At 35.5% G+C, this 14,804-nt stretch overlaps 1 protein-coding gene across 2 annotated transcripts in view; it reads right to left on the reverse strand.

The window, feature by feature from the left end:
* LOC136028270 (protein bric-a-brac 1-like) overlaps positions 1 to 14,804 on the reverse strand; it is a 125,562-nt gene that overhangs the window by 15,596 nt on the left and 95,162 nt on the right. The window contains exons 4-5 of one of the 2 annotated variants that reach the window (XM_065706005.1): positions 11,492 to 11,803; positions 9,020 to 9,147 (exon numbers count right to left, since the gene is read on the reverse strand). In XM_065706005.1, the coding sequence (XP_065562077.1) occupies positions 9,020 to 9,147; positions 11,492 to 11,803 (440 nt within the window). The remainder of the gene's footprint in view (positions 1 to 9,019; positions 9,148 to 11,491; positions 11,804 to 14,804) is intronic. The other variant, XM_065706006.1, reaches the window with a different exon arrangement.

Genomic DNA, 14,804 nt, shown 5'->3' on the forward strand with positions numbered 1-14,804 from the left:
AGTCTAGTTGAAGCTTATTTAATAATTTTGTATTCCGTTTTTGTACTTGTTGTGATGTTTATGTGAACTTTAGTGAAGTTTATATTTTCCGCTCCATCAATACGCTTCCCGAAATTTCCACTAACGAGTGGGACAACAGAAACAGGACTATAGATTTCCAATGAAAAAAAAAAAACGATTTGATATGATATTATTGATAATATAAAGATTTGTTTTCCTACTCCCATCGGGACAGCTCTTCGTTCTTCATATACTCTAAACTGTCCATAAACTAAAATCTGAGAAAAACTCATTTCATCACCCACTGCAAGTTCTTTCAACTACTATTTTATTACTACTTCACTACTATTTATTTCATATTCATTACTAAAAACAATCAAACACAAAGAACACACTTTTGTCATCAAATCTTGACCTTTTTTTTAAATTCCTTTAATTTATTTATATTTCAAATTCATTGTCTCTTTCTTTCGAATTCTAATATCACAAAATAAATTATTCCGTATATCCTTGATTTAGGCCTACATTTGGTAATTCTACTCCATCCTCCTACCAATCCGAAACCGTGTTTGCATACCCAATTGGTATGGTAAAAAAAATGGCAATTATTTACGCAAAATGTTTAACGCAGAGGCACAAAGAGGAAAAAAATTCCCCTGGTTATTCCCAGATCTATTTGTAAACCCAGTGTGCTTGTTTTCTTGAAAACATTTTTCATGATTTATTCATGAAAATTTGACAGGAGCAAAATGTTCAGCTAATGCAGCAACAATCCATTTGGAGGGACCAGTTTCGATGGTAGACTCTTTACTATACTATACCATCAACCAATATAACTCATACTCTGTAGAGTCCACCTGCGTGGTCTATATAGGCAGAAGGAACCTATAAATCATTCTTAGGCTGCAGTTCAAGAACCGTCGATTTTTACTTTAAACTACGAAAAACTTTCAAAAATAAAGAACATTTACGCTTTTTTCCCAAAAAATATCTAAGTGGTTATTATCAATTCAGCAGAATTAATCAATTTTCAAAGACACATTTTCACCGAAAAGTTTCAGTAGATTTTCAAAATTGCCTTTACGTCTCAGCCAATTATACTGAAAAGTTTTCAATTTCCAAATATTTTCAAGAGAAAAAACTTTTTGAATTCGTTCTCAAAATCAATTTTTAATAGTCATTTCCTCATTGGAACCCTAGGAACAATGATTGTTCATTTTGAAGGAGCCAAACAAGTTTAATTAACTAATTTACAAACTTGATTATTGATAAAGTGGCGGAAGCCATGTTTTATTTTATATTTAAATATTAAATAAGCAATAAAATGAGCATGAGGGGAATAATGGGGATTAATCTGCATGGTGGTGTCATATGCGAGTCATTCGCCGTGTATGTTACGTTAGTGGAAGGAAGATTCGAGGGAACAACAAGGAATTTCTCCTCGACTGGTTTCTGCTCTTCTAGAGAATAATAGCGAACAATCATTAAAAAAAATTTTGTTGTTAGTCCATCTGTCGATTCAACAATGATGATTTATATCTTGGTCACTTTAAATGCTAAAATCATTTTATATTCACATGCTTTTCAAATTACATTTTTATGGCACTTGGTATTAACCAAGTGACATATAGCAGTCGCCAATTCTGTCGGTCTGTCTGTCTGTCTGTCGGTCTGTCCCGGTTTTGCTACTTTAGGCACTTCCAGGTAAGCTAAGACGATGAAATTTGGCAAGCGTATCAGGGACCGCACCAGATTAAATTAGAAATAGTCGTTTTCCCGATTTGACCATCTGGGGGGGAGTGGGGGCCCGGTTAATTCGCAAAAAATAGAAAAAATGAAGTACTTTTAACTTATCAGCGGGTATTTGGATCTTAATGAAATTTAATGTTTGGAATGATATTGTGTCTTAGAGCTCTTATTTTAAATCCCGACTGGGTCTGATGACATTGGGGGGAGTTGGAGGGGGGAAACCTAAAATCTTGGGAAACACTTAGAGTAGAGGGATCGGGATGAAACTTGATGGGAAAAATAAGCGCAAGTCCTAGATACATGATTGACATAATCGGAACTTATTTGTTCTCTTTGGGGTAGTTGGGGGGGGGAGTAAGTCTTAAAAATTAGAAAAATGAGGTATTTTCAACTTGCGAACGGGTGATCGGATCTCAATGAAATTTGATGTTTAGAAGGATATCGTGTCTTAGAGCTCTTATTTTAAATCCCGACCAGATCTTGTGATGGGGGCGGGGAGTTGGGAGGGGGAACCTAAAACTTGGAAAACACTTAGAGTGGAGGGATCGGGATGAAACATGGTGAGAAAAATAAACACAAGTCCTAGATAGATGATTGACATAAACGGAACGGATCCACTCTCTTTTGGGTAGTTGGGGGGGGGGGGGGGTTAATTCTGAAAAATTAGAAAAAATGAGGTATTTTTAACTTACGAACGGGTGATTGGATCTCCATGAAATTTGATTTTTAGAAGGATATCGTGGCTCAAAGCTCTTATTTTAAATCCTGACCGGATCTGGTGACATTGGGGGAAGTTTGGGGTGGGGAGACCTAAAATGATGGGAAACGCTTAGATTGGAGGGATTGGGATGAAACTTGGTTGGAAAAATAAGCAAAAGTCTTGCATACGTAATTTACATAATTGGAACGGATCCGCTCAATTGCGGGGGGGGGGGGGGGGGTAATTCTGAAAAATAAGAAAAATAACGTATTTTTAACTTACGAAGGAGTGATCGGATCTTCATGAAACTTCATATTTAGAAGGACCTCGTAACTCTGATATCTTATTTTAAATCTCAACCGGATCAAACGTAATTGGGGGGGGCAGTTGGGGGGACCGGAAATCTTAGAAAATACTTAAAGCGGTGAGATCAGGATGAAACTGGATGGGAAGAATAGAAACCTGTCTAAGATACGTGACTGACATAACTGGACCGGATCTGCTCTCTTTGGTGGAATTGGGAGGGGGGAGGTAATTTTGAAAATTGAGGTATTTGTAACTTACGAAAGGGTGACCAGATCTTAATGAAATTTGATATTTAGAAGGATCTTGTGCTATAAAGTTTAACTTTAGGTTCTGACCTTCTCACAAGTGCCAAATGAGCTCTTGGCTCTTGGCTCTTCCGACCTCGTACCATATGAGCTCTCGGCTCTTCCGACCTCGTCCAAATGAGCTCTTGGCTCTTCCGACCTCGTACCATATGAGCTCTCGGCTCTTCCGACCTCGTCACAAGTGCCATATGAGCTCTTAGCTCTTGTTTGTTATTGCGGTTGTATTTTTCTTTGCCTAGGCCATATGGTGAACGGAACCTTTGTCTTGACAACCCACCTTAAATAAACCTTCTGTTCTCTTCAGGCTCAGGCCCAGCACCCACGGAGGCAACTGTTTTGTGACTAGAATTGCTAACCATTTACGCACGCAACTGTTTTAGGGGGAGGGGATAAACTTGATTTTTTTCGATTTTTTCATGACAGTACCAAAAAACGCACTCTTCAATGAAAACACCCCCTCAAAAAGATGTTTTTGTTGTTAAAAGAAATTTTAAAAGAAATTTTGTTGTTAGTCCGTCTGTCGATTCATCAATGATGATTTATATCTTGGTCACTTTCAATGCTAAAATCATCTCATATTCACATGCTTTTCAAATTACATTTTTTATTATTGCGGTTGTATTTTCTTTGCCTAGGCCATACGGTGAACGGAACCTTTGTCTTGACAACCCACCTTAAATAAACCTTCTGTTCTCTTCAGGCTCAGGCCCAGCACCCACGGAGGCAATTATTTTGAGACTAGAATTGCTAACCATTTACGCATGACAGTACCATGACAGTACCAAAAGTTTTTCATGACAGTACCAAAAAACGCACTCTTCAATGAAAACACCCCCTCAAAAAGATGTTTTTAAAAATCTAGAGAGGGACAGGCAAATCATCTAGGGGCAAAGGTCCCCTCTCGCAAATTTCAGTTCATTTCAGTAACAGTAATCAGTTTCAGTTTCGGTTCAGTTTCAGTAAATTTTCTAATCTGAGGCTCAGAGGGTTTTGGTCACAATGGCCCTTTGCCAAATGAAATACATTCATAAAAATTGTTGACTTTCCTGGAATCTCTTTTCCTAACAGGCTTGGACCTTGGCTTCAGACATTGTATCCCCTCCCCCTTTACACTTTTGGGTTCATAACAAGAGTGGCTGGAAGACCAATTTTGTAGAGGAAGTGGGGAACTTTGTGTGTACTTTGGTTTGTGAAACCTCCGAAGCTATTTCGCAAATTTATTTGCGAATTTATTCAACAAAATGTTATTTTTACTTTAGTAAAAACATCAATCTTGTACCATTATTTAAGAAATTTTTAATTAAGATACTTTAATTTATTGTACATGTCAGACACTTCTCAAATATATAATGGATCAATAAGTATAACATGGAATGAGAAACTCCTCATCTTGTTTTTACGACATCCATTACAAATAGTCATTTATATACGTCAGGGGGGAAAATAGGTTCGTTAATAATAATGACGGATAATAAAAATAAATGGGAAACCTTCATTAACTTTTATAATCATAATAAAATAGAAACATGGCTGGAAAATATTTTTAATTTGTTTTATATTGATATTCCGGCTTTTACGTTCTAACAAGGAAATTGCAATTAAGACTATGGATTTTAGGCAGAATTGTTAAGAATCAATTTATGAGGGCAAAATAATTTGATCTTAGCCAAGGGGTATTTACATGGTCTGAAAGTTTTTGAATTTATTGGATTTTGCAGAGAAACTCTTATCGGTTTTATAGAGACAATGAATAGAATATAACTATGATTTTCAATTGAAATGTAAGGTTGTTATAGTCACATGCTCTTGGTTTAACTACCCAACTTCTGACGGCAAAAATTCCAACAAGAAATAAATTTGATAAAATGAAAATTATCAACAAGGCATGCGAAATAATGTCATACTTCATATTCTATATAGGAAATTTTGCAGTAGTCGCCTTGTGTCCAAGATAGCACGAACGTACATCCCTTTCTTTACTTAGCTAAAGCTATATTTAAATGTATATCTATTCGTCAAGGGCGTATCTTGGATTTTGTCGGGGAGGGGAGGGGGGGTTAAAAAACCGTATTGCAAACAGCCTGCGGGCCATAGCAACACAAATACAGTCTACAAACAAAGCTCAGCAACAAAATACAACTTTAGAAAAAAAGCAACAAAAAACAAATAAGAGAAACGCCAAGGTTCAGCATGTTAACAAGCAAACACCAATCACAAAAACCTTAACAAACTATCCCCTCAAACATGATTCCCATGTTTGATCCCTAAACGGAGCAACTTTCACAACTGTTTAATAGCACATGCGTTCCTCTCAGCCATCCACTCAATTAACCAGCATTCACTCCCAAACACTCGTCCTCAACATTCGCTCTGCAACTCGGATAGCTCTTCACACTTGGATACAAAATGAAATAAGTTTTCATTCACACATCCACACATTGCGCAAAATTAGGGGCCAACCGCCAGCCTAAACTTTCTCAAAAATTTCGTTATCTCACCTAAATCCAAAGTATCCCCTCTTACCTCTTTTAACCAGTTCTTCAAATCGTTTTGTATATATATAAATATATAAATATATAAATATATATATATATATATATATATATATATATATATATATATATATATATATATATATATATATATATATATATATATATATATATATATATATATATATATATTATATATATATATATATATATATATATATATATATATATATATTTATATATTTATATATATATGTATCCGAAAAAACAAATCATAAACCCAGCGAAAATCACGGCAGCACTTTAGGATCCGTGAGAAAATGCCGCTTTTTTGCTTCTGTAAATTTTTCTATTTATCACTCCAAGAAGATATATTGGCTGTGGGGCCGGGTAACTGCCGTATATATATATATATATATATATATATATATATATATATATATATATATATATATATATATATATATACATATATATATGTATATATATATATACATATGTATATATATATATATATATATATATATATATATATATATATATATATATACACTAATGTGTGTGATGCAAGTCGAACATTATGCATAATGCCCTGCATAATTCGAATACATATAAATAGATGGAAATGTTTTGTAACTATTCGATTGTAACAGTTGTTACTCGTATTGAAGGGACATTATTTACAATATCGCTACCTTTTACTTTTTCAACCATAAAATATGTTTGCTTGAATTCATTTGTGTCTACTTCTCAGTCTTTACTTTAAATCGATTTTCTAAATAAGTCATTTCTCATTCTGAAAGTATTGATTTTTTACATTATAATAAAGCCGGAATAGTTTCTACCCCCTTAGAAAATAAATAAGGGAATATTATATTGCGATGCAATTTAGTTCCGGGGAAATGGGAACTTTTCCCTAGTTTCCAGACAGAGAACGAAATTACATTTCTGAATATAAATAAAAAGACTCCCTTGAGATAATATTTGTATAAAATTCTTTTTATGATTAAATTTACGGCTAGCATAATAAAGACATTTATTGACAGGTTACACACATGAACCTTTTACTTCTTTAGAGAGACCCCCATACAAAAATGCACGCAACCCACAGTGTCAGAGAGAGTCAGAGTTCGAAAGGGTTTGTACTCCAAAAATTTATTTGGCGAAGCAGTTGAGCCTGTCAGACAACACACAGCAAAGAAAAAATGTATACTCTCTAGTGAGGATCGAAATCCTGCGACTGATTGTACAATGGACGAACGTTGCAAGACGTTGAACAATGCAAGACGTTGTAGCCTCACACAACGTCACACGATTTTCAGACTAATGATTGGGTTGAAGTTTTGTGCTTCAAATATGTATTTTTAGACTATTCCTATACCAGTTTCTTCATGCATTTTTGCGAGCATAACTCAAGTGTGTCTAGCTACAATGTCATCCGAATGGGGCTAAGATTAAGACAATTAAGATTTGGGGACTAGAATAAAAGCAAATCATTCTTTGATTGAACAGCTGCATGTCATTTGGGCCCCTCCCGGGCCACGAGGAATTAAAAGTTTTAAGCTACTATAAGAAAAAAATCTCTATATTTTCAATGCAAAGGGGGGATGGGGGCAGCCCCTTGGCAAAATAATTCTGAATAATTATCCACCAAATGATATCTGTCTAGAAACTAGCAATGTATTTCTTCGTCCCTTTTTTCCTTTGACAATCTTTGACAAAATAATTTTTGCCAAGTGAAAAATCACACACAAGTCGTGATCGCTTTTTTTTATATCAGTTAGCAAGGTTGACTAGTAAAAAGGCGGTTACCATCTGTAATTTTAAACTCTAAAGCCCTCTAAAGGGGGGGGGGGGAATAAAAATCACAGTTACATCAATGTCTCGAATATACTAGATGGTTTTTATGCAAACACTAAATCTTGGATTTTACCCTGCTATGGGTGGTAAAATATTTCCAATCAACTCTAACTGGCAAGATTTATGGGCATTTTGGGAAAAATTACTTAGCACTAAGAAAGACAAAAAAAAAAAAAAAAATACACTGATATTAGTGATTAGCCAAAGAAATAAAATATTTATTGTCCAATTAAAACTAGTCTCATATAAAGGAAAGACAATATGATGATAAAAATACGAAACATTAAAGATCAATACCCATGGTAACCCCATCCCTTCCATAACAAAAAACCCACATTACTTCCTACATGTTTGCTTCGTCAGCCTTTATTCTGAAGAAAGTTTAAAACACTAATATATATATATATATATATATATATATATATATATATATATATATATATATATATATATATATATATATATATATATATATATATATATTACAGCAGGCCTGTATATAACTACTACAGTAAAAAAAAGCATATGCCAAATACTTAAAGGAGGCAGGACTATAGTTACAAAATACATTTTTAGGGGGTCAATGGTAGAGGGGGGAGATGTTCTAGTTATTATGACGTGTGTGCTAATCCCTAAAAACTAAGACGTTTTAGGGTTATTCCATATTCACGTGAGAGTCGCCAAGTTGAACCGGTGAACAATAAATAAACAAAACTAATTCGATAAACTTGACAGTGTTTTCCATCCGTACAAATTCAAAGAGTAAGAATCTGTTGATTCCGAAAGAGAGGTACACCCTCAAATGAAAGCTGCGCCTCTTTCCCATCTCTTTATTTCTTTTTTTTTAATGTGACACCACCTACCACCAAGAATTTATAATTGCACTTTGGGGACTTTTATAAAAGTTAAATTCCTGACTTTTACCCTTTTTTAACATATTCATGGGTATGTAAGTAATTGGATTAAGGAAGCTTCTGCACTACTAAAATCCCTGTGTCAGCCTTGCAGTGCGTCGCTATAGCAAGGTTTGATTTCTGGGTCCCGTTTTACCAAGTTAAGGCGGTCAAACCCATTGCGCCGCTACAGGACTATCTACGGCTAGGTAAATTTTCACTTAATTCAAACAATTAGATCCAATTTTCAGCATCTTTGGTACTCAAATGTCAATTACCAAAAAAGGCTGTCAAAACACGAGCAACGAACCAACCATAGATAAATTCCTTTTTATGTATCACAATTCCATATATGTTCAGGTTTAAACTAAAACCCTATAGGAGGTTTAGAAAACAGTGGGGAAGGAGATAACCAAGATCAAAAGGATCTCTCTCCCCTCCTATTGAAAAAAACACAAACATTGGTAGGGAAAACCGAAATTTTAATTTATACCTGTTTGCACCTACTGTGGTTAGTATAATGAAAATAAATCCACTACAACTCGGATTTTTCTTCTTCAATATCTTGTCCTCCATCTAAATTTATTAATATTTAAATTTTTTCCAATTTTATTTAAATTTGTTTCAATGGACGTCCTCCAAAAAAAGATATCTATTTTTTCACAGCCTAAAAACATAAAAACAATTGGACATGAAATGAGATAAAAGAAATACCTTGATATCTTTCATTGCCGACGGATCCCTAAACACGACAGCTCTTATAACTCCTTGAATATGATCCTCAGACCACTGACCCGTTAATATTCTTTGTGGACGTCCACGTCCCTTTGTTCTTAACTCAGCTGCAATGAAAAAAAAAAAGTCTTACATTAAACTGGTAGCAATATTGTTTATTATACCCTGTTGTAGTACAGTGGATTCATTTTCTAAGTGGCAATAGAGGCCCAGAGATTCATTCCAATGCCGCAAAGTTGGGCGACAGGCTTACTACTTGACCATGTAAAGAAGCCCCAGCCAGTGAAACGTCAATTCGACGCCCTCTAGAGGACCTGGAGTGTTGTCTTTTAATATTCTTTACTACAAATTTATATTGGAAATTGGTTTAAAAAAAACAAGGTCGGTTAGGAAGTACTAGCTGGCTTTTGGTCGTTCATGGCCATTTGGGTGACAGTTTTACCGTTTGAGAAAAGCTATGTTTGCTAGACTTTACTAATCGATGGTTCTCCTTCTAATTAGTTTCCAGACAGTAACTTGAAACATTTTCAGTCTTTTGTTTCTTCTGAAATTGAAGTTGCATGTTTTTAAACATCTCCAAATTTTACTAGGTAGCTATCTAAACGATCCTGATTCATCTTTAAAAAATGTGCTTGTAACTAAAGACCAGCCTTATCTTGTGAATAAAAAGTGTGAACGTCTAGTCAAACAGTTCGTGGTCTAGTCAAACAAAAACGGAATTTTGATACCAATAGTTACATCAAAAGAATCACATTTTAATGCTGAATTTAAATACATAAGTTTCATCGAGTTTAGTTTTACCCATCAAAAGTTAAGAGCCTCAGAAAATTTGCCTTATTTTAGAAAATAGGGGGAAACACCCCTAAAAGTCTTAGAATCTTAACGAAAATCATACCATCAGATTCAGCGTATCAGAGAACTATACTGTAGAAGTTTCAAGCTCCTATCTACAAAAATGTGGAATTTTATATTTTTTGCCAGAAGACAGATCACGGATGCTTGTTTATTTGTTTTTTTTTTTTTTGTTTTTTCCAGGGTTGATCGTATCGACCCAGTGATCCTAGAATGTCGCGAGAGGGCAATGGTTATTATGAAGTGTACAGACATTTTCAGGGGGACTTTATCGCGTCGGGATGGGGGGGGGGTGGATCGGGGGAAGGGGGCTACGTAGAAGAATTTTTCCATGGAGGAATTTATCATGAGGGAAGAGAATTTCCATGAAAGGGGAGCAGGATTTTCTAGCATTATTAAAAAAAAGAAAAAAGAAATAATTTTTTTTCAACTGGAGGTAATGAGCAGCATTAAAACTTAAAACGAACTGAAAATATTACGTATATAAGGGGGTTGGTCTCCTCCACAATACCTCCCCTTTACGCTAAAGTATTTTTAGTAATTTCAACTATTTATTCTACACCCTTTGTGATTCAGGGGTCATTCTTAAAGAATTGAACAAGATTCAAGCTCTAGTGTAAAGAGCGAGGTATTGACAAGGGGACGAAACCCCTCATATATGTAATAAGAAAATACAAATATAGAAGTTCATTACGTAAGTTAATTCGTATGTTAAGTATGTTTATTACTAACAAAACGATCGTAAAAAAAAAAAATTCTAGTTGCATTTTTAAGTAACCCAAATTGGAGGGCAACTAGGCATCCTCCCCCATCCCTTTATTTTATCAAAATCGTCCGATCAAAACTATGAGAAAGCTACTTAACAAAAAAAAAATTAAAGTGCAAATTTTGTTTTAATTATTCATGTGCGATGAGCCAAAATCAAAACATGCATTAATTCAAAAACGTACAGAAATTAGTTAAAAAACAATTTTTTTAACTGCAATGTAAGGAGCGACATTAAAACTTAAAACGAACAGAAATTGTTCCTTATTTGAAAGGGGTTGTCCCCTCCTCAACGCCTCACTCTTTACGGCAAGTTTTTTATTGTTTTAGCAGGTAGAGTTTTGACAAAGAGTCAGGCTAACAGTTCCTGACAAAGACTTTATCTATTGCTTTGTTATTTTACTTTCGTTTCTTTTCTACTCAATTAGTCTCATATTCATAAAGCCAAACACTAACATTGTATATTCAATAGCTCCCCCCCCCTTCATTGTAGTAAGTTTGAGCAGAACGTTCAACGTAAATACAACCAGATGCCTAAAGTAGCCCATGATCGTTTATCGCTCTCATAGCGTTTCTTAAATTAATTTTGGCTCTGTATATGTTGTAAATCCCTAGTGAGTAGGCCAATAGGCAGTGTTGCCATTCCTAGTGATTTATTTCTATTTCTAGTGATTTTTCATATTGCCTTAACAAAAAATCATTACAGGGTGGCAACCCTGCCTAAAGACTTCACACCCTTCCTCTCTCATGTACCTATCCGCCCTCTGTTTTTTTTATGCCCCTATAATTTTATATCACTTAGAAAAAGATAAGGTTATATAAATAAATACATACTAAAAAGCTTACACTGTCCATTATCCGGAGGTCCAAGCATATTGTTAACTCTGTTGGCATAAAGGACAAAAGTCGGGTAGGGTATATCATATTTCCTGGCTGCTTGTGATAAAGACAATCCTTCCCTAAGAACAGCGACTATGGCCTCTGCCATTGTTTCTGGCCTCCATGTTTTGAATGGTCCACGCTCACGAAATCGTATTCCTTGTGGCCCTGGTGGCATAAGTGGGCTGCCACCCTGAGGGGTTTGATGCATTGCCCATGCTCGTTGCCACAATACAGCCTGAAGTTGCATATTATACGCATCCATGGCTAGAAAAAGGAAGCATATAGCTTATATCATTGGTTAGCAACACTTACCACTAATTCTATAAATTTTCAAACTTAACTACGGGTGAAAAATTGCATAGCTCTACATTACTGGTTTCATTAATTATTATTTCAACAATATTTCATAAGCACATGGTGGTTTTGATGTTTTCCGAGGGGAAGTTGGAACCTTGGCACTCAGTCAAAACTAAGCAACTAGAATAATATTTTGGGGTGGAGAGGGGTACATGTTTATTCTAGGGATATGTAGCTATTTGCTATGTGTTCTAAGAATTGGTAAATTAGATTTTAAACATGAAGATATTCTCGTATTTTTAGTTTCACGAAAGTTTGACTCAGAGAGCCGTCAGAGACTTCTTAAATAGGATTTGGTTCGTTATAATTCTTCATATGCGCAAGTACGACTAATAATATTACTTTTCATGACAATGATAACAATTTAGCACTCTATTTTTAGATTGTTACGTGGCAAGTCTTGCATCACAGATTGGCTGATCCATTCTAAATAATACAAAGAAAAGTAACAAAATCCGGAAGAATAAGTTAGCACTATGAGTATATATATATATATATATATATATATATATATATATATATATATATATATATATATATGAACGATCTTGATAATGAATGAGGTGAAACTATGAGAAATATCCGTCACTGTCGTGATTGCAGCGTTAGACATCGTGGTTGTGGCATCAGATGCGACAAAGTAAAGAATAAACTCAAAACCCATAGTAACCGAAAGTTTAAGAAAGTATTTCGATAAAAAAAAAACTTTCAAGTAAAGAAGAATAGCCATTTAAAGCTGATTCAGGAATGAAAACTATTAATTTAATTAATCTTAATGGTAAAAGTTTATTGCGAAAATAAATTTGAGGAAATTCGAAGAACGGTTCGGAACTCCACGAAAACGGATCGGAATAAAAAGTACACCATAACCCAAAACTATACAGAAGAATAGCAATCCCCGGAAGAAGAAAAGACGAATTGAAACTGAAATAAAACCAAATACATTCAAAATTGCTATTTCCTTATTAGGGATGGCTCTGGTCCACGGTTTGCTTATTAAATACCAAGGGGCTCTACCCTTGGGGTCCCTGACGCCTGTACACTCGTCTTGTTGTGACTGATATTGTACCTGATGCAAATTTTACCGGATTCCTGTATATTGCAACTGTCGAATTGCCAAAGAATGCTTATCAACCCCATTTTTTTTTTTTACCCTGCTTTGAAACTTAGTGCTGCGTCTGCTTTTGATTTATTTTGCTTGCTTAATTTATTATTGTATGAGGGCTTTCCCTCTCTGCTTGTAACCTATTATTTTATTCATTTGACAATTTACTTCTTTTTGTGATTTGATTTTGTTGTTTTACCTGATTATTTTTTAGCCTATTGGATTTTTATTTTATTTGTGATGACTGACGTAGTCCTATCACCCCTGGCCCAAATAGCTCTTTTGTTAGGATTTAGGCTTTAGGTGTTGAAGGTCCAGATGAGACCACTAGGTTGTTTACATTAGGTTGTAGAACGGTTATTGCAAAAATAGAAAAAACTGTTTGAACACATCAAAAATCATGAGTATAGGGGCCATTATGTTGTTGGAAAGACTTGGACGACATGGCTACATTATCCATTCCATTGGCTCCACATCCATTATTTCAGATGTAGCAGTAAATGGCTGTGCGGTAAAGTTTCCATCCCCGCTTTAATCAGAAACAGAGAAGGCATTGTATTTATTCCATCAGAGGAGGTTACCCATCTGGACGATTTTGTTAAGGAGGTCCAAGTTGACAATAGAATACAACAAGAGACATTGGCCTTTAAAAACCCAAGCTCATCAGTTATCGCTTTTGTGTGTACCTTCAATCAGGATGTTCAGTTCCCTCTGAAAATCTTTGTTTGGGGTGCAAGGTATACAGTTAGGCAGTTTATCCTCCGGACAATACAGTGCTTCAGTTGTCAAGGTTTTGGCAACATGGCTTCAAATTGCCGCAGAAGCAGAAGATACATAATATGTAGTGGACAAAACACCCATAATTAATGTCCGCAGTCCGAAACAGTAAAAGAAGATCAGGTACTCAAGTGCCTTAACTGCAATGGTAACCATGCTGCTAACGCCAGGGAGTGCCCAGTATTCATGGAGAAGAAAGCAATTGTGACTTATTCTTTCACCAATAATGGCCCCATGAGAACTGCTACTGAGGTCTTGAAGAAGAGACTTCCAACACAAGCAAAGCATGTCCCCATGGTCCATAAAGACTCCTTCCTTCCTCTGACACCTAACCACCTTCCAGTCGAGGATATGAACAAGAAGTATATGACCATGTTTGAAGGTGTTGCATGGCAGATCTCTGATCTGATCCAGATAATAACATCACTTTCCCAACTAGTCTCAAAGATACTGCCAGTTGGTCTTGAAATAGCAGTCCTTAGTCTCACCAACATTGTTGAAAACCTAAACAGAGTGAATCAAGCCCTACAATCGGTAATGCCCAGCCATACACCAGCAGCCCTGGAGAAGTTGAAAGAAAACGAAAAGGAAACGAGGCTATACCTAGCACAGAAGGTAGTAGTAATAAGCAACATAGACCCAGGTTAGCCCCCTCACACATCAATGACTAGCTCCCTTTCAGTGTTCCAATTAAATATCCGGCGATTCATCCAAACCAAAAGAAAAGAACTCCAAAATATTTTAGTCAGGCATGCAACCCGATATTTTTCTACTTCAGGAGACTTTTCTAAAACAGGAGAATACTGTCCAGGATTTCAAAGGGTTCAATATCGCCCGTTCGGACAGAGTCCACAAAAACAGGTGGTAGCCTACTGTCACTTGGAAAAATGACCTAGCTTTTAGAATACATGACCTCACTCGACAAGGGGAAATGAAGGTTGGTATAACTGACATAAAACTACTTGGAAGTGATAAGCGGATTAGTATTGCTAACTGTTATGCTAAAAAGAAAAATAAATTCAAGCA

The sequence above is a fragment of the Artemia franciscana genome, chromosome 6 (genome assembly GCF_032884065.1).
Source record: "Artemia franciscana chromosome 6, ASM3288406v1, whole genome shotgun sequence".
NCBI lineage: Eukaryota > Metazoa > Arthropoda > Branchiopoda > Anostraca > Artemiidae > Artemia > Artemia franciscana.